Source organism: Oryctolagus cuniculus, chromosome 19, assembly GCF_051225735.1.
Source record: "Oryctolagus cuniculus isolate XC-2025 breed Fujian yellow rabbit chromosome 19, ASM5122573v1, whole genome shotgun sequence".
Taxonomy (NCBI): Eukaryota; Metazoa; Chordata; class Mammalia; order Lagomorpha; family Leporidae; genus Oryctolagus; species Oryctolagus cuniculus.
In genome coordinates, this window is record NC_142885.1 from 42,251,704 (window position 1) to 42,276,131 (window position 24,428).

A 24,428-nucleotide genomic window follows, 5' to 3' on the forward strand; every position below is an offset into this window, starting at 1 on the left:
ACACAGCCTTTGAGGAGACGGATATGGTTTACAGGGAGACCTGTGGGTGCTGTAGGTACATCCGGGTGCAGGGAAGTGAAGAGGAGAACCTGGGATGGGCCCAGGGACCCCTGATGCTGACCAGGTGTGGGAGAAAGGTGGGGCCTGGAAGGAGGTCAGGAGGGGGCAGGAGGCCGCCTGGAGGCCAGATGGAGAGCGCTCACAGAAGAGGGAGGTCATCGGGGTCCATTGCTGCTGAAAGGTCACGGAGCCGCGGCCGTGGACTTGGCTCCCAGGAGGTCACTGGGTACTTGACCAAGGCGGGGTCAAGGCCTGTCTTGCCGAGAGCCAGAGCCCACTGCCGCAGGGGCAGCAGGTGATCTGATGTCGAGAGTGGAGATGGTTAGACGGGAGGGGTCGTAAAGGAGGGGGCAGAAAGGGCAACGCGGGCCCCCCAGGGATACCAGGTTTCCCCTCCCAGTAAGGGAGAATTTAATTTGTAGGAGTCGATGCCATCTAAGAATGGGTCGGGGCGCCTGTGGAGGTAGTGAGCACCCAGTCCCTGGAGGCAGCCAAGCGGAGCGCTTGAGACTCACCACTGCGGGGGGTGGGGGAGTGGGGACGGCTATGCAAAACAAGCCCCCGGTGCTTCTCAGCCAGCGCCTGGCCGCTGCTCGCATCCGCAAGGCCGCACACAGGGTCCGGCCAGCTATTTCTAGGGTCCAAGACGCCTCCCGCAGGGACGCACGCACACGGCTCCCAGAGGTGGTGGTGCGCAGGCTCACCCGGGCTCAAAGCGGAAAATCGGTCCCGGTTTCCTGGTGCAAAGGGACCCACATCACCTCTCCCCGGCTCGGGCCCTCCGTTCGCGCCGCCCCCCTCCTCCTGCCCTTCCGCCCCCCCACCCCCCGGCCACCCCGCATCTCTGTGCGGGCCTCTGCGCTCTGCCGCCGCAGCTCTCCCTCCCTCCCGGCTCGACCCTCCCCCAGCCGCGCCCTCCCCGCGCGCCCCCCTCCCAGGACTACAAGCCCCAGGCGCCCCCAGCCCCGGGCGCTGCGCATGCCCCCTGCTCCCCGCCCCCTCGCGGCTCCCCCGCCCGCGCGGGCTCCTCGCCTCCCTCCGCCCCCCTCCCCCCGCGCGCGGGCGCCCGCATCCCTCCATCCAGCCTGTGCCGCAGCCGCATCGCCACCGCAGCCCGGGCACAGCCGAGCCCGGCCAGGCCCCTGCCCCTGCCCGGCCCTCGGCCCAGCGCCCCCGGCCCCGCCCCCGTCCGCAGGCGCCCCTCGGCGGCTCCGGCGCGCCCCCCGGCGCCCCCAGACCCCGGCCTCCAGCACCAAGGTGGGAGGCAGGGAGCAGTGGCAGAGGCAGGAGGACGAGGAGGAGGAGGAGCCGTCGCAGGATGAAGGATCGGACTCAGGAGCTGCGGAGCGTGAGCTTGGGGGTGGGGGGTGGGGGGGCGGGACCCCAGTTTGGGGGAGCGCGTGGGGATGGAGTGGGGGAGGCGCCGGGACGTGGGGGCGAATGCTGAGACCGGAGGTTGAAGCTGGGGCGCCCCGATATCTCAAGGCACCTGATGTCTCCGGTGAACCTGCCTTTGGGGGCCTGGGACACCCGGCGTCCCCAAGAGGGCCCTGGGGTCTCAGCTGCCGATGGGGGGAGAGTGAATGTCAGGGGGCCGGTGCAGGGTGCTGGCGTCCCCCCGGGAGAGCCTCTGCCGAATGGGCCAGGCTGCGAGTGGGACCCAGGCTTGGGGGATGCGCTAAGGATGGACACAGGTTGGGAGTGAGGTGCCCACACCTGGCCGTGAATGAGTGTGAGTGTGTGTGTGTGTGTGTGCACTCGAGTGTCGCTGCCGTGGGGACGGAAGCGGTGGTCTCAGGAGGTAGCCAGGGGACCAGGGCCTGAGACGGGGTGACCCCAGGCGGGGGAAGATGGGGAACGCAGAGGGGAGGGCGGGAGGTTCTGGGATTCGGGTTGTGTGACACCGGCCGCAGCGGGGAACTGGGGCATCCTGAGCCGTCTGGGGTGGCTGACGCGGGCCCCAGGCCTGCAGGCCAGAGGGGGCCTGGCTGCAGCCGGCCTACCAGGCAGTGAGTGGTGATCAGGAGACAGGTGAGGGCCGCCCTGGAGGCTGCAGTGGGGGCTGCTCTGGGCAGGGGCTGGGGAGTGAGGCTTAGTGGGAATGGTTTCTGGGATGGGGGGTGCAGGGGGGGCAGGGGGGATGCGGGGGACCCCATGGAGGCAGAGCCCTCCCTGGAGCCCCTGTGTCCTGGGGGCCCTGTGATGCTACCTCAGTGAGGCACTGAGTCTTCCCCAGGGGCTGTGGCCATGGCCATCAGATGAGGAGACTGAAGTTGAGAGATGGGAAGGGACTTGGCCAAGGTCACACACAAGTGGCAGGGGCAGGTGGGCAGCACTGGGCCCCGACCACGTCTGCTGAATCCGCAGGGGGCCCTTGCTTCCCTTGCTTTCCCGGCCTCTGAAAAGAAGCTGGGGGTAGAGAGGGTCTGGATTGGGAGGGAGACCCCTGGGTTTTGGGGGTTCAGGGTACCAAGAATTGGGCGAAGAGAGACGGGCCAGTGACAGAGGGAAATTCTCAAGGTTTGCTTCCCCGTGAAAGTTTTACTGAACAGATGCTCAGGCCTGCATAAACGTCAGTAGGCACAGAGCCCTGCGCAGCGCTCACGGGAACCCGGAGAGGCTGGAACCTGAGCGAGGGACAGAGCTGCTGAAAGGCGTGTCGCAGCCCCGCTGGCTGCCTGCAGTCGGGGGAAACTGAGGCCCAGAGTGGGCAGATAACTCGCCCAAGGTCACACAGGAAGCTGGATTGGAACTCAGATCCGCTTGCTGCCAAGACCTTACCGTGACTCCGAACCCCAGAGAAACGGACCTGGGGATTGGAATTGTATAATTAGGGAGAGGGGGAGAGACAGCACAGAGACGGGGCTGGAGGGGGAGGCGGAGGATTGGGTGAGGGGTGCTTGCCTGAGTGTGTCAGGACGCCCTGCCCAGAGGCGAGGCCCCCTGTGGGCTGGGACTCCTGGGGGTGGCCAGGTGGAGGAGGCGGGAGGTGTCATGGCGGGGTGACGGGGGGGGGGGGTGCTGGGTGAAAGCTGATAGCTTTGGTGTTACTCACACTCAGGGAAACTGGGATTTGGGAGGGGGCGGAGGGGGCGGGGTGGGGGGGATGAGAGAAGCTTCCAGATGCTGAGTGCGAGGGTCTGCCTGACAGCCTGGAGGAGGAGGAGGCTGGGAGGCAGGGGGAGACCGGGCAGGGTTGGCGGGCACCTGGGAAGGCAGGAGTCCCAGGAGCAGGTGTCAGCCCAGGGGGCCTGATTGTGTCCAGGGGTTCGCAAGTCTGCTGAGGGCACCGACAGGGTTCAGCTGTGGACATGGCTGCTTCCTTTGTGACCTTGGGCGGGTTTCTTAACCTCTCTGGTGCTGTTCCTTCACGCGTGGACTGAGAGTCGTAATCATGGCTGTTGCACGAGTTCGTCCTGAGAGTTCAGATGAGCTAATATGAGGGGTCTTCAAAAAGTTCACGGCAGGGGCCGATGCTGTGGTGCAGCAGGTTAAGCTATCGTCTGCGGCACCAGCATCCCTCGTGAGCACCGGATCAAGTCCCGGCTGCTCTGTTTCCGATCCAGCTCCCTGCTAATGCGCCTGGGAAAGCAGCAGAAGGTGGGCCCAAGTGCGTGGGCCCCTGCCACCCACATGGGAGACCTGGAAGAAGCTCCTGGCTCCTGATTCAGATTGGCACAGCTCTGGCTGTTGCAGCCACTCAGGAAGTAAACCAGTGAATGGGAAGATCTCTCTCTCTGCGTCTCCCCCCGCCCGCCGCCATGACTCTGCCTTTCAAATAAATAAAAAATAAAATCTTTTAGAAGCTCCTAGGGAAACGCATATTATGAAGAACCTGTGTGTGGCTTTCAAAATCTTTTTGCAACAAAATAAACTTATATTTAAATTTTTTTTGTTTATCTGAAAGGCACAGACAGACAGAGACTGGGGAGCAGGGAGAGAGAGAGCGAGCGAGCTCCCATTCACTGGTTCGCTCCCCAAATGCCCACAACAGCGAGGGCTGGGCGAGGCCCAAACCCAGAACCTGGAATGCCATCCAGATCTGCTATGTGGTGGTAGGGACCCAACCACCTGAGGTAGCACCTGCCACCTCCCCGGGTGCACGTTCGCTGGAAGCCAGAGTCGGGAGTGGAGCTGGGTCTGGCACCTAGGCACTGCCATGTGCGCTGGGCATCCGAAGTGTGTGCTTGACCACTGTGCCTTACCCCCGCCCTGCCTGGACTTCTCTCTTCATTTCATTTTTCAGTGAAGCTCTTGCAGCCCCTTTGTGTGTACAAAGTGGGAGGGGCTGGGGCACACAGTGTCGCCTGGTGATCAGGTCACAGTTGACAAGCTCTTCATCGCTTGCACATCCCACAGCTCCCCCCCCAGAGGGGCCGGATGTGACCCCTACTTTATTTTGGGGTCAATTGAGGGCCAGAGGAGTACAAGTGGTCCCCAAAACACAGCTGTTGATGGCGGAGCTGGGAGGCGCCGGGGCTGGGCGTGGAGCCTGTGGTGGGAGTTGATTGGCTGCATGGGGCTCGGGAGTGAGGAGGCGGGGCTTGGGGCTTGGGGCTTGGTGCAGGACAGGGCGGGGGGGGGGGGAGGACAAGCTGGGGGTGGGATTTGTGAGGCGTCTATGGGGGTGGGAAGGCGGAAGCGGGGACATCGGGAGAAGGCCGAGTGGGGGGAGGGGAGGCACAGATTTGAGGCTGGACAGGACAGAGGCTGCTGAGGGCTAAAAAGCCCGGCACCCTGCTGGCAGGGCCAGGTCCTGGGTGTGGCCCCTGGGGTACGGGGCAGCTGCAGTAGGTGCTTTCCAATAGCGGAGCTAACAGGGCGGAAGTGGCCCAGTGCACGTGCGCACAAGCGAGCCAGCAGAGCCCCAGAGAACCACGGCGCGGGGTCGGTGACCCTGGCTGCTCTGGGCCGCTTCCTGCCATTCCCACGCATCAGACTTAATCCCCGCGGGGCGGCCTTTCCCCTTGTCCCCTCTGCCCAGAATGCTGTTCCCTGTGCCTTGAATGCTGTTCCCTGCGCCCAGAACACTGTTCCTTCGGCCTGCGATTCTGTTTCCTCCACATTGTGGCACAGTGGGCTCCCGCAGGACTCAGCTCCAGTGTCACCTGCCCACGGAGGCCCCCTGGGACCACCCCGGACCAAGCCTCCGCCGGTCCCGGATCCTCTGCGTCCCGTTCTCCCGGGTCTTGCTCCCTGCAGACAGACGGAGCTGATCTCAAGTTTGGTTTGCGCTGCGTCTGCCTCCACTGGAATGTCAGCCCCTTGGGGGCAGGGCCTTCTGGTCTGTCTTGCTTGTCCCCAGCAGCGCCCAGAAGAGGACTTGGCACAAAGCATAGCTTAGATGAATGAATGACTCAGAGGCAGGATGAGGAAGGGAGTAGGTGGGGAAAGGCAGGGAAGACAGAGGAGAGAGGTGGGAGGGGGGGGAGCTGGGCTGCACCATGGGAGGGAGGGAGCAGAGGCCCAGGCCAGGGAGACAGATGGACAGGAGGGGTGGGGTGGGGAGTCACTGCCGCTTCGAGATGGCCCCTGCAGAGCACGCGTGTATTCGTGTGCACACACATGCACACGCTCCGAGACGTTTCTGTCTGCCAGTCTGTTCCCTGCCACCTGGCCGATGTTACTGGCTCTCTGGTCACTGGTGCACTGGCTCCCGTTGCCCTGGCCCCTTTTCCACTTACGGCTCTGTCCTGGCTGTCCCTGCACCCCCACCCCGACCCTCGCCACGTTCTCCACACACATGCAAGGGTCTTCGGGGTCTCTGCCATGAAGACCTGGGCTTTGCCATTGCGGGGTGGGGGGGTCCCCAGGAGGGCGGCCTGGAGCTTGGGGCTGGGATCTGATGCCCTGGTGGCCGGAGCCATTCTGGAAGGGGTCAGGGAGCTCCTGTCCCCTCATCTCTTTTCATCCTCCCAAGCGGTGAGGAGCAGAGGGAGGGGGTTCAAATGCAGGCCTCAGCACCGTCACACCTGTCTCAGCCGCACACCCTGTCAGCTGTCTGATCTTGGCAAGTGCCTCAGTCTCCCTGTGCCCAAGTCTCCTCACCTGCCGTGCAGAGTGGTGTGAGCAGCGCCAGGCCTTGTAACACGGCCCAACTCCCTGTGATCCGTACATACGAGAGTGCTCCCGAAAGTTCTTAGGAAATGCAATCCAAAGAGAAGCTTGGGCCAGGCGTTTGGCGTGGTGGTGGTGGTGGCTAAGCTGCTGCTTGGGGTGTGGTAGAGTGTGTAGGTTCGAGTCCCGGCCAGTCCAGCTTTCTGCTAAGGTATACCCCGGGAGGCAGCTCCCAAACTTGATCTCAGCCACCCACGTGGAAGGCCCAAATGCAGTTCCAGCCTCCTGACTTCAGCCTGGCCCAACCCTGGCTACTGTTATTTCTCTCTCTCTCCCTCCCTGCCTCCCTCTCTCTCTCTATCTCTGTCTTTCATATAATAAAATATAATATTGTTTTGGTTCAAAAACATTTTTTAAAGATTTATTTATTTAAAAGACAGTTACAGAGAGGTAGAGACAGAGAGAGAGAGAGGTCTTCCATCCGCTGGTTCACTCCCCAGATGGCCGCAACAGCCGAAGCTGCGCCCATCCGAAGCCAGGAGCCAGGAGCTTCTTCCAGGTCTCGCACGTGTGTGCAGGGGCCCAAGGACTTGGGCCATCTTCTACTGCTATTGCAGGCCATGGCAGAGAGCTGGATTGGAAGAAGAGCAGCCGGGATTCAAACCAGCGCCCATATGGGATGCCGGCGCTTCAGGCCAGGGTGTTAACCCGCTGTGCCGCAGCACCGGCCCCTCAAAAACATTTTGAAATCATGCATCTGAGAGGTATTTAAAAAGTGCTCAGGGGCCGGCGCTGGGGCATAGCAGTGCCGCATCCCACAGAGGTGCCGGTTCGAGTCCCAACTGCTCTACTTCCGATGCAGCTCTCTGCTGTGATCTGGGAAAGCAGAAGATGGGCCTAAGTGCCTGGGCCCCTGCACCCACGCGGGAGACCTGGAAGAAGCTCCTGGCTCCCAGCTTCAGATCAGGGCAGCTCTGGCTGTTGAGGCCATTTGGGAAATGAACCAGCGGATGGAAAACCTCGATCTCTCTCTGTCTGCCTCTGAATCTCTAACTCTGTCTGTCAAATAAATAAGTAAATCTTTAAAAAAAAAAAAGTACTCAGAAGTGCATTTGTGAAAAAGTTATGCATAGATGATGGAAGCTTGCTTGCACTCAAATAAACTTGGTGTTTAATTCATTTTTCATGAGCCTTTGGAAGTCCCTTCCTCTGTGTCAGCTGTTTGTAAGTTAGCGTCTCCCTCATTTTGCAAGCGAGGAGACTGAAGCTTGAAGGGGGCATCCGGAGCTTGCAGGATCGGGCCCAAGGGCTCGTCTTCCCTAGGCAACCTCGTGCCTGCAGCCTGGTTTCTCCCAAGCTGGCCGAACTTCTTCCAGACACACAGCCTGTGCTCGGGAGCAAGCATGCACACTTCAGAGCAGGGAGGGCCCTGGCTGAACAGTGTGACTGCATACCCATTTCTCAGATGAGGGAATGGAGGCCCAGAGAGGAGCTCAAATGGAAAAATGGAATTAAAAGATAAGATTATTTGGGTACAAAAACAAACAACCTTAAGTCCATGCATAGCTTTTTTTTTCTTTTTTTCTTTTTTTCTTTTTTTCTTTTTTTTTTTTTTGACAGGCAGAGTTAGATGGCTAGAGAGAGACAGAGAGAAGGTCTTCCTTCCGTTGGTTCACCCCCAAATGGCCACTATGGCCAGCGCACTGCGACTGGTGCGCTGCACCAATTCGAAGCCAGGAGCCAGGTACTTCTCCTGGTCTCCCATGCGGTGCAGGGCCCAAGCACTTGGACCATCCTCCACTGCACTCCCGGGCCACAGCAGAGAGCTGGACTGGAAGAGGAGCAACCAGGACAGAACCAGCGCCCCAACTGGGACTAGAACCTGGAGTACCGGTGCCGCAGGTGGAGGATTAGCCTAGTGAGCCGCAGTGCCAGCCTCTTTTTTTTCTTTTAACATGTATTTATTTATTTGAGAGGCAGAGTTACAGACATAGAGGGAGAGAGGTTTTCCATCTGCTGGTTCACTCCCCAGATAGCCAAGAAGCCAAGAGCTTCTTCAGGTCTCCCACATGGGTGCAGGGGCCCAGGGACTTGGGCCATCTTCTGCTGCTTTCTCAGGCTATAGCAGAGAGCTGGATCAGAAGAGGAGCAGCTGGGACTCGAACCAGTGCCCACATGGGGTGCTGGCACTGCAGGTGGAGGCTTAGCCCATTAAACCACTGCACTGATCTCTGGCCAAAGATTCTTACAAAAAACTTTTTTAAAAGATTTGTTTTATTTATTTGAAAGAGATATGGAGAGTGTGAGAGCGAGCGAGAGATCTTCTGTCTGTGGATTTCTTTTTTTAAGATATATTTATTTAGCCGGCGCCGTGGCTCAATAGGCTAATCCTCCACCTTGCGGCGCCGGCACACCGGGTTCGAGTCCCGGTTGGGGCGCCGGATTCTGTCCCGGTTGCCCCTCTTCCAGGCCAGCTCTCTGCTATGGCCAGGGAGTGCAGTGGAGGATGGCCCAGGTGCTTGGGCCCTGCACCCCATGGGAGACCAGGAAAAAAAAAAAGCACCTGGCTCCTGGCTCCTGCCAGGATCAGCGCGGTGCGCCGGCTGCAGCGGCGGCCATTGGAGGGTGAACCAACGGCAAAAAGGAAGACCTTTCTCTCTCTGTCTCTCTCTCTCACTGTCCACTCTGCCTGTCAAAAAAAAAAAAAAAAAAAAAAAAAGATATATTTATTTATTTGAAAGGCAGCATAGGGGCCAGCACTGTGGCACAATAGGTTAATCCTCAGCCTGTGGTGCCAGGATCCCATAGGGGCACCAGTTTGAGTCCCGGCTGCTCCACTTCTGATCCAGCTCTCTGCTGTAGGCTGGGAAAACAGAAGAAGATGGTCCAAGTCCTTGGGCCCCTGCACCTGTGTGGGAGACCCAGAGGAAGCTCCTGGCTCCTGGCTTCAGATCGAGCCAGTGTTGGCTGTTGTGGCCATCTGGGGAGTGGCCTCTCATTGTCTATAACTCTACCTCTCAACTAACTAACTAACTAAATAAAGTCTTAAAAAAAAAAAAAGGGGGAAGAAGAAAGGTAGCGTTACACAGAGACAGAGAGGGAGAGATTTTCCATCTGCTGCTCACTTCCCAAATGGCCGCAACGGTCAGGTTGGGCCAGGTCAAAGCCAGGAACCAGGAGCTTCTTCTGGGTCTCCACGTGGGCGGCTGAGGACCAAGCACTTGGGCCATCTTCTGTTGCTTTCCCAGATGCATTAGTGGGTAGCTGGATCAGAAGTGAACAGCCAAGTCTTGAGTCATTGCTTGTATGGGACGCTGGCAGCTTACCCCCCTGCCCCCCTGCCCCACAATGCCGGCCCTCTTAGAAAGCTTTTTTTTTTTTTTTTTTAAGATTTATTCATTTATTTGAAAAAGTTACAGAGAGAGAGAGAGGGAGGGAGAGGCAGAAAGAAATCTTCCACCCTCTGGTTCGCTGCCAGGGCTGGGCCAGGCAAAGCCAGGAGCCAGGAGCTTTTTCCAGGTCTCCCACATGGGTCCAGTGGCCCAAGCACTTGGACCATCTTCCACTGCTCTCCCAGGAGCATTAGCAGGGAGCTGGTTCAGAAGTGGAGCAGCCGGGACTCAAACAGGCACCCATATGGGATGCTGGGTGTTGTAGGCTGTGGCTTTACCCGCTGCGCCACAGCGCTGGGCCACCTTCCTCTACACCTCCCTCTCCCCCACCCCTGCTTACAAAGTTTTAGTAAAGATGCAATGAGTTCGCAAGAATCTAAGACTTAGGCAAAAGGTTCCTGGTTTCTCAGGGCACATCCTTACCCGGAGTGGGGCTTTGCAGGAGCTGACCTGGTGGCCAAGGGAATGGCCAGGGGACGAGAGCCCAGGTCCAGTGTCCTGGGTGCCCCTGGCTGCCAGCCCTGGTGCTGTCCTTTGCCCTCATCTGTGAAGTGGGGACAGTGGGTGTTTGCTCAGCTTTGCTCGCAAGGCTGCAGCGGTGAGGATGAAAGGGGATTAGGGCAGCAGACGCCTTTGTGAACGACAGAACACAGCTACCGCCCACCGCGCGGTGGTGGTTACGTCATGGAAGGCACCTGGGCTCTCTGCTCTCCTTCCTCTCTCAAGGGCAAGGAACCAGGTGGCCCAGGACGCTCCCAGGAAGCAGCTCAAGGAATCGGCTCTGGGAACCCCAGGACCCGGGGTGGGGGTGGGGAACAGAGCCCCCAGGCTCCTGGTCTGGGGCTGGGTGGGAGTGGCTTTGGGCTGTATTGGTAGGGGGCGGCAGAGGGGTAGCTGGATTCTGAGGACATCACGGGAGGCCGACGTTCTCACAGGTCTCTCTGGGGAGGAGGGAGTGCTCCTGATTCAGGTGGCAGCTGGGGAAGCCGGAAGTCCTATTAGGATTTCCTTCTAGGGGAAGCAGCTGGGGGCTAAGGCGGAGGCACCACACACACACAACACCCCCCCTTTTCCAGGCAGGAGTTTGGGATTGTCTGCAAATGCCTGGACTCCTTCGCTGCCCCGCTGTGGGCCCCATGTCTGTGGCAATAATCCCTGGAGTCCGATAGGGGCAGGGAGCCGGGGTGGCCTGGGAGCGACTCCAGGCTGTGCGGGCTCCTCCTAGCGCGGTCCGGCTTCTGCTGATCCCAAATCCTCTTGGCTGCTTGGCTCGCATCTGGGTCCCAGCTGGTTGTGTCTCGGTTCGATCCGAGCTGTCTGGGCTCTGTCTAGCTCCGTCTGAGCCTGTCTGCCTTCCGTCAGGTTCTGTCTGCGTTCCGCTCAGGCCCTGTTGGGCTGTGCGCTTCCGATTCCAGCTGGCTTCACCCACAGGTAGCCACTTGTGTTTGGAGCCCGTGCTGGATTCCTTCAGGCCCTGCGGGTCGGATTCTGCCAGAGCTGGGAGTCAGAATGAATACCTCTTCCATCTCCGTTGGGACTGATCCTTGAGGGACATGGATTTTGAACCCCCCTCCCCCGATCTCTTTCCCAGGCAATCAGGAGCATACAGCCCCGCCCCCGCCATGCCCAGTTTACAGTGTGCACACCCCAGGCTCAGAGAGGCTGGGAGAGGAGGCCCTTGGGGCCCTCCCGAAAGCCCCCAGGGTGCTGTGGCCGTCTGTGTGGTGCACATGCCAGCGTGTGCCCTTGCTGTGGGCCTGGGTGCGGTGAACAGCAGCTCATCAAGGCCTCTCGGCGTGGGTGCTGGGGGCCTATTTCTGTGTGCTCGGCATGTCAGCGCTTCTGTCTGTGTCGCTGGGTCTGTCTGTCGGGGGCGGCGGTGCTGTGGGCGGGTGAATCCCTTTGTGTCTCCTCGGAGCCCTGCCTGGGAGGGTTGAGCAGCAGCTGGGGAATCCAAGCAGGCAGGAATCAGCGGGGGTGAAGCTGCAAGGGGCTGGATGACAGCACAGTGCGCGGGCACACACACACACACACACACACTGACACGCGGGGAGTGGGCGGGAGGGGGACGGCACGGGGAGCCGGGGGTCAGGGCGCTGCCGGCTCTGGCCTCAGCCTGCTCAGCTTGGCACCTGCCGCTGGCAGTGCAGTGACCTTGCAGAGGGGGTCATTGTGGCTGGTTGGGTGGGGGCAGGAGAGGGAAGTGGGGGGGAGTAGGGTGAGTCCCGGGCAGGCACAGCTGTGGGATGGCAGGGAGGTTCTGGCTTCTGGGACAGGCTCCTTTCCAGAACCCTCCTTATAACCCCGAGCCAGTTATTGCAAGATGACATTTAGCTGCTTGTTTAAATATTGAACTCCGTCCCCACTGGTTGGTGAACAGTACCCTCCCTAACTTGTTCCTTTCCGGGGCCTTGTGCACCCCGAAAGGATGGCCTTTTGCTGGTTCCTCCCAAGATCCTTTGGGTTGTTGGGAGCCAGTGTTCATCTGGACTCTGGGTGCTCTTGTCATCCCTGTGCATACCCCCCTCCCAAGACCCGCTTTTGGGCCCCGTGCAGCCAGCGTCCCTGCGTGTGTGGTGGGGAGAGGTCAGCCTTGGGGACAGGCAGGGGCTGCCCGTGCATTTAGCTTTCCTTTGCCTCCCAGGCGAAAGACAGTGACGATGAGGAAGAGGTGGTCCATGTGGATCGGGACCACTTCATGGATGAGTTCTTCGAACAGGTGATGACCGCCCCCATGCCCCTAACCCAGCATCCAGCCCCCAGCCCCCAGCCCCCAGCCAAGCACTTCCTCCACCGGTTCTCCCTTCTCTGCACCCATCTCTTCTCACCCGCCTGCTGGTCTGGCCCATTTCCCTGCACCCTGGCTGGTTCTGGCGCTTCTCCTTGTCTGGCCAAGCTGCTTGGCTGGTAGAGCTGCCTTTCCGTCCCAGGTGGAGGAGATCCGAGGCTGCATCGAGAAACTGTCGGAGGACGTGGAGCAGGTGAAGAAGCAACATAGCGCCATCCTGGCCGCCCCGAACCCAGATGAGAGTGAGTGCTGAGCTTGGGTGGCTGTGGGGGGGCAGCAGCAAAGGGGCCTGGGGTCCCACCCACACTGCTCGCTCCCCCGTCGCTCTCCCTGCAGAGACCAAACAGGAGCTGGAGGACCTCACAGCAGACATCAAGAAGACGGCCAACAAGGTCCGGTCCAAGTTGAAAGGTGAGGAGTGAGGAGAGCAGTCCCACAGCCAGGGGTCAAAAGGACTGGGCTCGCCCTGGGCACAACAGGCCTCCTTTTTTTTTTTTTTTTTTTTTTTTTTTTTAAGCAGAAATACCTGAGTGCTTCCAGATCTCTAAAACAGTGAGAAGACACAAAAGCCAGGCCTCTCCTCCATCCAGATTCTTTGGAGAAAAGTACATGACAGACATCTGAGGGAGAGGAGGGCCTGCATCCAAATTGTGTCCACCAGCAGGACAGCCCACCAGAAACATGCAGCCTTGCTAGTAGCTAGGGTTTCCCTTCAGTCCTCATCCCCCCCCCCACACCCCTGAATAGGCTCCCCCAGTGTAAGCACTGAGCACCCAGTAGGTGGGCTCTGCAAATGCTTCCGAATTGACGTTCTGGACTCAGGACAGATTGGACCGTGTGGCTGCCATCAGGGGCTGGCACGCTCACAGGAGGGACTTGCCAAATGCTGCCATATTCACTCTAATTTAAGGACTTGGGTGCTGGTAATAACCACCTTCCCCCAGTGCATTGTGGGTGGGGAACCTCCTTGTGTGCTGATGCGAGGCTGTTTTGTCTGCTCGCGGTGATCCAGCGTCGGGAAGCACTCGCCAAGCACCTGCCCCGGGCCACGGCCACGGCCATGGCCACGGCCCACCGCGGGCCTTGGTGGGGGAGGCAGCTTTATCAGATGCTTGGCCCCAAGAACGCTGACCTTGGTCCAGGGAGCTGAGGTCGGAAACTCCAGGCTCTCCTGGACTCAAGGGGAGGCCATATGGGAGCCTCTGGTGCTGATCTGGAAAAACAAGCCCTCTGCACTCAGGAGAGTGTGCTGGACTGGAAAGCGCCCTGCACTGGGAGCACAGGAAGTGCAAAGCCAGCCCGGGAGCCCGGCCCCACGGCCCTCTCCCTCTCAGCTGGCTCACCAGTGCAGGAGGAAGATGGAAGCAATTTCGAAAGTGGCTTTATTTGGGGGGCTGGGAGGGGGACAGGAAAATCTTTTTCTCCAAATAAAATTTTCTTACATAAAAATCCCACGGAGCTGTGTTGCTCTGGCTGGACTCAGTGCAGAGGCCTGGCCTCCATCCCAGCCCGCGGTTCCTCTCAGAAGCACGGTTCCTGCTGGAACGCAGCTTTAAGAACCCCTGGGCTCCACAGTTTCTCGGGGCTCGTGCAGCTCTGACCTTGAACGGCGTTCAGAGCAGCTGAGGGCTCTGTGGGTCAGGGGTTCAGGAACAGAAGAGAAAGAAGCCGGGAAGAGTGGCTGTGGTTTAGACAAACTGACCCAGAGCTCCAGAAAAGAGAGTCTCATTTTCTCCACCCTCTTCCAGCTGGGGGTGTGAGCTTTTTGGGTGTGACCTTGAGCGAGGGGTCTCGCCCCTCCGAGCCGCAGGGTCCAGGCCACACAGGGTTGATACCCCAGGTTGCTGTAAGGTCGATGGAATCCTGCCAACCTTGGCTCCAGCTGCAATAGGGCCCAGTCTGGACCAGCAGATTCCAGCATTCCTGTGTGTTTCCTCGGGTCGGCTGGGCCAGAGCCGGCTCTGTCACTCAGTGCCTGCTGTTGCTGGCAGGGGAGCCTGGGAGTGCCATCCAGCCCTGTGCCTCTCCTGCTGCCCGAGAACAGAGACGTGATATTCTCAGGAAGGCCTGGGGGCCCGGTGAGGTGGGAGAGGGCCTGGTGATTCATCCCTGCTGCATTTGCTGATGTTCCGGAAGCTGATCTTAGCACCAGCGCTGCTGTGGGAAGTCTGAATGGGCCTGACCGCAGGGCCTGACCATCCAGAAGCGAGAATCCCAGTTCACCTGTGCCTTTTTTCAGAACATCCTTTAGAAGGGGGTACCTCCGCGCCCCACCCCCATGACCACCTTGCAGGGCTGGTTGTTTTCTTTTCTTTTCTATGGGGACGTCCATCTGTTCACCCTAGAACTCTCTGAGGAAAAGGTGGTCCCTAGATCTGACCCCACCTGCAAGTGCCTGCCTTTCACCCGAAAAAAAAAAAAAAATCAAGGGCTGGATTCCCGCCTGCTGTCTAGAGGCTGTAGGAAATGGAGAGTTCCCCACATAGGGGTCTGAGGGCGTCGACCCCGCTTACTCCCCAGACCCCCATCCCATATGCCTGAGTCTCGCGCTCTCTGTCCCACAGCGATTGAGCAAAGCATTGAACAGGAGGAGGGGCTGAACCGTTCCTCCGCGGACCTGCGCATCCGCAAGACCCAGGTAAGGAAGTGGCTGCCAGGCAGGGGCGGGGCTGGGACCGGGCCTGGGCGGAGCCCTGGCGGGAGCGGAGCCAACCGGAACGCAGCAAGGCGCGGGGGCGTGCCCTGGGCGGGGCTATAGTGGGTGGGACCCTGACTGCTGGGTGCGCCCTGGTGGTTTGGTTGTAGTATGGAGGTACAGGGGGGTGTGTGGCCTGTGGTTGTGAACTTGTGGGAGGTTGGGGTCGCGGCCCACGGTGGAGAGGGGGTCATTGATAAATCCATCCAGCCCGTCCGCTCAGTGCCTCCCCACACACCTGCCTTGCTCTCTCTGTGATGTGTCTCCGCTACCCCAGCACTCCACACTCTCCCGGAAGTTCGTGGAGGTAATGACCGAATATAACGCGACCCAGTCCAAGTACCGGGACCGCTGCAAGGACCGGATCCAGCGGCAGCTGGAGATCAGTGCGTGCCTCCCCCACTCCCCCCACCCCCCAGGGCGGCCCCAGCCCCTTTCCGGGCCCTCCCCACTCCTGTGGAGGGAGCTCCTGGCCTAAGGCCTCCGGGGAGGGTGGGCGCTGGGGTCCCTGCCCGGCTCCCTCTGCTGCGGGCCCCCAGGCTGGCGCAGTGCTGAGCAGTCCCTTCTCCCCGCAGCCGGAAGGACCACAACCAATGAAGAACTGGAAGACATGCTGGAGAGCGGGAAGCTGGCCATCTTCACGGATGACGTGAGCTTTGGGCAGGGCCGGGCGGGTTGGGAAAGCCCTGGCCTCCCCTCTCCTGGCCTAGGCTGGACCGAGGGCCCAAGTCTGCTGTGGAAGTTCAGGCGCCCAGAGTCTGCCCGAGGAAGTGGGGAATTCCGTGCAGGCAGGGCAGGAAGGCACCTCCCTAAAGATGGCTCCGGGTGGCGTGCCAGGCCTGGGACGTGCTGCTCACCACAGCGCTGCGAACGTGGCCCATTTCACAGATGAGGAGCACTGAGCCGGAGGGACCGGGACAGAGGCGGGATTTGCAGCCGGAGTCCGGTTCCCGGGTCAGAGCTCTTGCGTAGTGATACTACGCATGCGCGCCCCTGCTGGCGCACGTCCCTTCGCTGTGCGTGACTCATTTTGAAGATTTTCCTTGAAAAACCCAGTTTTAGTTTTGTTCAGGTTTTGCACCCTGTACCTGCTCTTGGCATTTTATATGGGGAGGGAGGGGCCTTTCCCTAACTCTAGTTCTTCTTCCTCCGTGGACTTTCGCCCTGGCCTGCCCGGTCCCTGTCTCTCGGTTTCGAATGGCCAGATGTCTCTGGTTAAAGCTTTTGGCCCAGTTTTCCAGTTGGTGTGGTGATGGTCGAACAGTGTTAGGTGGAAAAACAGATCTTTGTGGAATTAGCCTGGAGCGAGCTGGTTGCTGGCCTCTTGGCCCGAGGGCCCCCCAGATAGCTCTACCCTGGGCTACCTGTGTTTGTCATCTGTGCGAGAATGGAGGGACATATGATGGGTGGTTCCAAGTGGACAAGAGCTGGCCTTGGCCAGTCCACCCACCATCGTTGCCATGGAAACTCACCATTACAATGCAAGGTGGTGGGGACCTTGGTTGAGGGTGGTGCACCTGCTCATGGTAGCTGAGGGTGACTGATGCTCCCGTCAGGGAAGACTTCCTGGGGGAGGTGTCACTGAGCTGCGCTTTGAGGGACAAAGGGTTTTGGGGACATGGAGAGATGGTGGAAAGGCATTTGAGGCGAAAGGAACAGACAGAGCAAAGACAAGGAGAGAGGAGCCACTGCGGGCAGCTATGGGCTGAGCAGGGAGGAGATAAGGGCAGAGTGGGGGGAGGGGCAGGCTGTGACCACTGGAGTGAAAGAAAGTGGGGAGCCCTGGCCTGAACAGAGCGGGGGGAAGGGGCTGTGGGGAGGACGGGTCTGATCGTGGGTTCAAGTCTCTGTTTTATTCCCCTGTGCATCCCTGCACTGTCTGCCTGGGGACCTCCTCTAGGTGGTGTGTCCTCTTCCACGCCCTGTGTGCCTTTGAGTCTCTCTCTTCCCTGGGTTTCCCTGGCCCTGGGGCCAGGTGGTGGGTTCCCAATGAGTTTTATCCCCTGTGTTTTATTTTATTTGTGAGGGTGTGGGGCGGGGGGATGGATCTGCTTGTTCACTCCCCCACATGCCTGTCGGCCGAAGCCAGGAACCCAGATCTCAATCGGGATCTCCCATGTGGGTGGCAGGGACCTAAGAACTTGAGCCATCCCGGGTCAGCCTCCCAGGGTGTGCATTTATAGGAAACTGAAACCAGAAGCAGAACCGTGCTGGACTCCAGGGGCTCTGATAGGAGATGCAGGCATGCATGTCCCAGAGCATGTTAGGTGCCTGCCAAACACCTCCCCCTCTGGTACTTTTAAACACTGTTGTCACCAATGGCTGTGATGGCTCACTCAATTTTCACATCAACCTCGGGCAGTGGGCACCAGCTGGGGAGACCCATCTCCCCGAGGTTACAGCAAGGAGCTGACACCCGGATTTGAACCCAGGTCCTCTGGCTTCAGAGTCTTGTGTCCGCAAAGGGGCGATCACACCTCCCCTCCCCCTCTCCTCCACCCCTTCCCCCCTCCCAGATCAAAATGGACTCGCAGATGACGAAGCAGGCGCTGAACGAGATCGAGACAAGACACAACGAGATCATCAAACTGGAAACCAGCATCCGTGAGCTGCACGATATGTTTGTGGACATGGCCATGCTCGTGGAGAGCCAGGTACCAGCTGGGGGACCCCCCAGGGCGCCCCAAGGCCCGCCTCCTGCCCAGCCCCCCACCGCTCCTCCCTCGGCACCTCTCTCCGTCCCCAGGGCGAGATGATCGACCGCATCGAGTACAACGTGGAACATTCCGTGGACTACGTGGAACGGGCTGTGTCCGATACCAAGAAAGCTGTGAAATATCAGAGCAAGGCGCGGAGGGTGAGCCCCGGGCAGGTGGCCCCCGGGGGAGGAGGAGGCCCGGAGCCTGGTGGGTGGGGCTGGGCTCCCCCGGCCAGTGTTGAAATCGGGCGAGAAAGCCTTATCTCTAGCTCTGACCTTTTCCTATTTCTGTTTTCTCTCCTCTCTTTCTCTCGCACCCTCCTCCCCCACTGCCGCCTCACCTCCGTCTGTCTGTCTGTCGGTTTGTCTCTCTCTCTTTCCCTGTTACTCTGTCTCGCTGCGCTTTCTGGCTGCAGAAGAAAATCATGATCATCATTTGCTGTGTGGTGCTGGGCGTGGTCTTGGCGTCATCTATTGGGGGGACGCTGGGCTTGTAGGCCCCTCCCACCCTGATTCTCCCACGCCCCTCCCCCACCACATCGGGAGCAATACCCCCTTCCACTCCGTCCCCCCGCCCCCGCTCCAGGCTCACCCTTGAAACAGACCCCTGGCAGCCCCACCCCCTCCTCACCCCCACGGCAGCCCCTGGAGTCCCTGGGCCTCACCTGCCACGGTCCGCCCCCTCCCTGGCCCCGCACGTAGATCGCAGCAGGCGTGATTATACATGCACATTAACATGCATGCCGCCGGCACATGCTCGAGACGTGTGGATGCCCCAGCGTGTGTGTGTGTACATGTGCAGATGTGTGTAAGCACCCCCGCCCCTCTCGTCCCCCCCGCAACCTAGTCTGCGTGTGGTCTCCACCTCCCCCAACCTTCTCCCGGGTTGTTGTGGGGACTGTGGCTGAGCATAACCCAACAGCCCACCACACCCAGCTCTGTCTTCTGTGTGTCTGTGGTTGTGTGTGTGTGTGCGCACGCGTGCACGGACACACAACCCGTGTACATGGCGTTTTGTGTTGGAGTGCTTGAACCCAATGCGACTGTGGTGCCTGCTGGCCCCTCCTCCCACCCCCCACCCCCGCCATGTGTACTGTCCCCTGGGCGGGCCCCGATACATAGGCCACGGCCCACACGATGTAGGATTGTGTGTGTGTGTGTGTGTGTGTGCATCTGTCTAGGGGCTTCCTACAGTGTATGTCTGCGCCCTGTGTGTTATCGTCACAGGCGTGTTTATCATTAAGGCCAGGAGCCCCAAGCAGGTTTGTTGTCAGATGTGCTGCTATCAAGGACTTGGCCACACACACACACACACACACACACTGCTACATCAACACCGGGCAGCTGGCACACCAGGCTTCTGTGTGCACAAGCCCAGATCCTTATCTCTGTCTCTCCGCCCCAGGGTGTTTCGAGCCCCCTGAGAACTGGAGCGTTGCACAGTGCTCATGAATGTCCAGGCCGAGCAGAGCCCTAGAAAGGTGGCCGCACCCTGGCGCACGCGCATGGCCCCTGCACTGGGTGCGCGTGCTTCCTGGAAGGCTTGTTTGTAGGGGTGTCACTGATGCGGCCAGGTGCCGAGGGCTGCCCCAGACAGGCAGAAAACCAGGGCCCTGTTTCCTGCCTCCCACGCACTCACCTTAGACGCAGCATAGGCCAGTGTTTGTCCTCGTGGCCTGTCGGATGCCCTGAGCTCTGGGGAACTTGGGTTTGAGGCTGGAGTGGCCAGGGCGACAGCTGCCATTCAGGGAGGCCTGGGACCTGGGCCTTGGCCTGTTGGACACCTCTCCTGCACTAGTATCTGCAAAAGGGCTGCTCCCCACGCCAGCGTGAGTTCGAGGGTGGGAAACGGGCCTGGGGTTCTGGTGGAGAGCAGGGGCCAGCAGCTCCGGGGGTGTGTAGGCGACAGTGGGCCAGGTTTGTGCGTTTGGTGGCAGGTGAGAGGTGCATGGCAGAAGGGAAGCCCCCCGTAGCCCCGCACATGGTGGTTGAACACATGGCTGTGTGTGACCTGCCTTGGGGTCGGCATTCAGGTGTGTGTGTGTGTGCGTTTGGAGAGAGTGCAGGTGAGTGACCATGCAAATCCCGTCCCTGCTTAGACAGCCAACCCCTTCCCTGCCTGGCTGCCTGCCCTGATCTGCGTGCGTGTCAGTGTGGCCGCCTGTCCACACTGGGCCTGCCTGTCCATTCCCAGAATGCCCTTCTGCAGGACAGGAAGTGGGCGCAGAACCTGACCGTAGCCTCCAGCCCCCATCCCAGGCTGCTTTGGTGATGTGAGAGCAGGCCCCAGCGTCCAGCCAGGAACCTCCTCTCCCTCCCCACCCGTCCCTTTCAGCGCAGGTGTTTCCGGAAGTCCCGCAGCCCAGGGGCCGGCACCAGAAAAGTGGAGCCACGGTCCCAGAGCTCTGCTCCTGGGTCCGAGGGTGGCGTTAGGCCCGCACTGCCCATATCTCTGGGTCTCAAACGGACTAGGGGGCCCTGGGGATGGGGTGATGTGGCCCCAGTGTGCTGCAAAGCCCACAGGTCACGGGCTGTGTTTACCTGGCTGCTGGGGTGTCTCCTGGGGGCTGGTGTCTTTTGCATGTTCTCGGACAAGTGTGTGCTCCCCATTCCCCACGCACCTACAGCCACCAAGCCCATGGGTGCCCCGTGGGTGGTCCGAGGCCCGGCCAGGGCTTAGTGCTCCCCTTCCCCCAGACTCCCTGTCCCCACCTCTCACGAAGCACAGTGCGTGTCCATCCCATGTGCCCGTGGGGCGACACACGCTCTTGCCACGCCTTGAGCGTGTACAACATGACGTGTTCTATGCATTCACCCTGCCCTCCCCCGCCCGCCCCGCAGAGGACAAGATGGGCTCCCCCCTCCCGGCCCTGCCCCCTCCTCCCTGCCCGCTGTGCAGCCGTGTGCGTTGGCGTGTGTTTCTGTGTCGCTGGCGTGTCACGTGACGTAGCCGTGTTTGCTGACATGAGCCCTTGCCCCCCCTTCTCCGTTTCTCCATTGGTTTCTAGAGCGCTCTCCCTCCCCTCCCCAGAGGGGGACAGGACTCCTGGGGCCTGGCTGGGGGGCCCAGAGCCAGGCCACCCTCTCCTGTTAGCCCTGAGTCCCATTTCTCTCTATTGGTGACCAAGTTGCAAATGGATCAAACAGAGACAACTTCTGTCCCCACCCCCGGCCCTGCATGTCCTGTCCGCAGAGCGTCCCCACCCCCAACCCCCCGGGCCGGGTCGGGCCCTGTGGGACGGGAGAAATAGCAACCAATCCAACAGCGGGTGTGCCGTGTGCTCACTGCTTCTGTCCCTGCGGTGGAGGGGGGCTGGTGGGGGGCGGGGGGACAGTCGCCGTGCGGAGGGGCAGACGCAGAGCGGGCTGGGGAGCTAGACAGACTCCATGACGCAGGCTCGGAGAAGGGTTTTAATTCAGGGCTCGGGCAGGGACAGCTTTCCTGGGCTACAGCAGGCCCTGTGAGTCCGGGTGGAAAGAGAGAAGTTGAAAAATACACTCAAGTCTTCAGCCTGTGCTGACGGGAATTAAATGATGGCTGCATACAGGTGACACATGTTTGAAAATCTTGCAACTCCAACCGCCCCAGGAGGGACAGGTGGGAGGAGAGACAGAGAGGCCGCTTCACTCTGTGACCCTGGGCCTGCAGGTTGCGATCACCCGCATCTGGGAATACCAGCACCTGCACCAGCACAAGGCCTGGGGCGGTTCCGTGGCCTCCTGCTTGGGAAGCCAGAGATGGAAGTGGAGGACACCGGGGACTCGGCCCCTCGCCAGTTGGCCTAGAGGTTGAGAATGAAGACATGCCTGTCCCCACACCCTGCCTTAGAGCGTGGGAGTCTCAGAACAAAGCCACGGACTTAGCGCCAGAGCCGCCTGGCCATCCATGGTCCCATCCCTTCCAGGCCTCTGTGGCTGTACCGGGAGGGCCTCCAGACCCCCAGGCCCGACGTCAGTGGGCAGAGCCCTCCCCCGTGGCCTGCACCCAAAGAATGGTGCGGGTCCGGCTGTCCTCCCAGGAGAACAGGGGCTCGTAGCCGAAGTGGCGCCGCGCCTTGTCGGTGCTGACGGTGAAGGTGGTGTTGGCCACGGCCAGCGTGTAGGGGTTCAGCAGGGGTGCGTAGAGCAGCAACGGCCGCAGCAGCCACTGCAGCAGGGCGTTGAAGGCAGCCAGGAAGACCAGCAGCCAGTAGGGCAGCAGCGGGCGGGAGCCCACCAGCCGCAGTCCGCAGGGGCCCAGGAACTCCATGTTGAAGTCTTCGTAGCTCTTGTAGGGTGACTTGTCATAGCAGAAGTACACCTGGCCGCCCAGGAGCGCCGCCCGCTGCTGCAGCTCCCGGGCCACCAGCACGTGCATCCAGGCCACGTTGCCTGTGGTGGTGGTGAGGGGGGAACGCGTGGCCCTGAGCGCCCCAGCACCCAGGCAGGTGCATTCCTGGGCCAGCCCATGCATGAGCCACTCCCTATTGGGGCTCGCCATGCCCCGCCCGACCCCACCCGGCCCCTGCAGCCTGGTCGAGAGGCTAAAGCTAGGACACACACTTGCTTGCGTGCACACCATCCTTGCTAGCCGGGGTAAGCCCAGCGTCCCCACCGCCTGATCTTGGCCTCCCCAGCCCAGCCCACTCCTCACCCACGTAGACCCGGCCATGCTCCACAGACGCTGGGATGGCCCGGAACAGCCGGCCCCCCAGGCGCGAGCCCTGGCGGTAGAAGTCTCTCATGATCTGGTGGCCTTCACCGTAGATGCCCGTGGGACGCAGGGCACACGTCACCAGGGGCAGCCCTCCACGGACCTGGCGGCACAAGGCAGACTCTGCTAAGGACACGGAACCAGTGGCTTGCCCTCTGCCCCTGGGCCTCCTCGGGCTGGTGATAGCAGGGACGTGGGTCCCAGGCCAGGCCCTGCCCTGGCGATGGGCCAGGCCCCATCGCCGCGTCTCACTCCCCGAGTCCCACCTTCCTGCCGTTGGCCTCCAAGACCAGTCGCTCGGCGAGGGCCTTGCTGCACGGGTAGGGGTGCTTGTGCACGGCCTCATATGGGGTGTCCTCGTTGCCCCTGTGAGGGGAGAGGGAAGACTCAATGCCGAGGGGGAGATGGACTTCCGGGAGGTTCGGGGACCTCAGCTCACCTGTAGAAGGGGTGGCCTTTGGCGTTAGGACCCACGACCTCCATGCTGCTCGTATAGACCAGGAACTGTGTCCCAGCCTGCACACAAGCTTCGATCACATTCTGCGTGCCTGGGGGAGGGTGGGGGGGTATCCAAGCTGGGGCTTCTTCCCTCTCGGCAGCTTTCCCTTCCCATCCCAGGACCGGGGGCGGGGGCGGGGCACGACCCACAACAGGTCCCATGAAGCTGGGACAGGAGTAGTGAGCAGTCACCCATGGAGCATTGGTCACAGGTTGCCCCAGCAGAATCCCAGGTCAAGGTCAGAGTGAGGGAGGTGAACAAACAGACAGGATCAGGCCGCCGTACCCTGCACGTTGACCTCATGGATGGCCTGGGGACTGGCTCTCCCAAACACGTCCACCAGCCCAGCTGTGTGGATGACCACATGGGCTCCGGCGACAGCGGCTGCTACCTCGTGGGCCTGGGTCACATCCCCCTGGATGGCAGTCACCTGCACAGGCCCTGGTGGGAACCGGGGAGGCCAGAGGGCCAATGAGGGCGGGGGCCACTGGCTGCCGCTGGCTTCAGCCTACACCCTTGGAAGCCACACGTTCCCTATGTGACTCACTCGTCCCATCCATGTGGGCTACAGAATATAAACAGGGCTCATGTTTTCCACCAAGGAGGGAGGAGCCTCCCTGGGGAGTCTATCCCTCCACACACACACACACACACCCCCCCCCCCCGTCGCCCCAATCACCTGTCTTCAGCTCCTCCAGCCAGGGGCTCAGGTGTCGGTCAAAGACCCGCAGCTCACGGAGCCGCGGCTCCCGCTCCAACAGCATTCGTACCACGTGTCCCCCCAGGAAGCCACAGCCACCTGTGACCAGGTACACCAGCTTCTGGGCCTGGGCAGACTCTTCCATGACCCCGGCTCACTTGTGCTGCCTGCTGCGACCTGCTCGGGGCCTGCTGGCCCTGCGGGCTGGAGGGCAAGTGGGTGGGCGGGCGGAGGGGCAGACCTGCTCTCAGATGCCGTTCGGCTGTGGGCGCGGCAGCCGGGTCACCTGTCCTCGGAGCCTGCCAGCTGCAGAGGTGCTGAGAGGGGTGGGGGGCCAGGGTTTGAGGGGGGTTGGGGAAAGAGGTTTGGGGGACAAGATCAGGAGGGTGGGGAGACGGGCAGGGAAGGGTATGGAAGGTGGGAGGGGCCGGGCTGCTGGGGCCTTGGGCTGCCCCCCTTCACCCACCCCCCACCTACCTGCGGCCACTGTCCCGGGGAGCCCAAACTGGCCACCAAAGGAGCTGGCCGGCCAACCTCATACCGTCTTCCTTCCGCTTGCTCCTCCTCCTCCTCCTCCTCCTCCCTCCTGGCCCATTCCAGGAACGGAGAGCAGCTCAGCCTCCACCCCCTCCACCTCCCACCCTGCACACTTGCCACAGGGCACCCCCTGGTGGCCGCTCGGCGCTCCGCTGGCGTTTGGATCCTGCAGAGAACTTGGGGAGAAGGGATGGAGGGGCCGGGACCTGCTGGATGGGCGCTGAGGGCTTTGGGGACCTCGGGATGGCGCCAGCAGGGTGACCTCATTCCCAGGGCCTGACCTCAGCCTTCCCCGCCTGCTGGATTTCC

The 24,428-nt window shown here is 60.9% G+C and overlaps 2 protein-coding genes across 2 annotated transcripts; one reads left to right on the forward strand and one right to left on the reverse strand.

Moving 5' to 3' along the window:
• Positions 1-1,097: 1,097 nt before the first annotated feature.
• STX1B (syntaxin 1B) lies at positions 1,098-22,062 on the forward strand. The gene is made up of 10 exons (XM_051835007.3): positions 1,098-1,408; positions 12,154-12,228; positions 12,440-12,539; positions 12,634-12,708; positions 14,862-14,935; positions 15,270-15,378; positions 15,568-15,641; positions 17,509-17,646; positions 17,739-17,849; positions 18,107-22,062. Exons 1-10 carry the CDS (start codon positions 1,379-1,381, stop codon positions 18,185-18,187), a joined length of 867 nt encoding a protein of 288 aa, XP_051690967.1. The 5' UTR covers positions 1,098-1,378; the 3' UTR covers positions 18,188-22,062.
• On the reverse strand, positions 21,089-24,093 carry HSD3B7 (hydroxy-delta-5-steroid dehydrogenase, 3 beta- and steroid delta-isomerase 7). Its single transcript, XM_051834992.3, has 7 exons — positions 24,060-24,093; positions 23,562-23,899; positions 23,168-23,323; positions 22,823-22,931; positions 22,650-22,749; positions 22,324-22,486; positions 21,089-22,061 (listed from the first exon to the last, which is right to left on the reverse strand). Exons 2-7 carry the CDS (start codon positions 23,725-23,727, stop codon positions 21,643-21,645), a joined length of 1,113 nt encoding a protein of 370 aa, XP_051690952.3. The 5' UTR covers positions 23,728-23,899; positions 24,060-24,093; the 3' UTR covers positions 21,089-21,642.
• Positions 24,094-24,428: the final 335 nt, after the last annotated feature.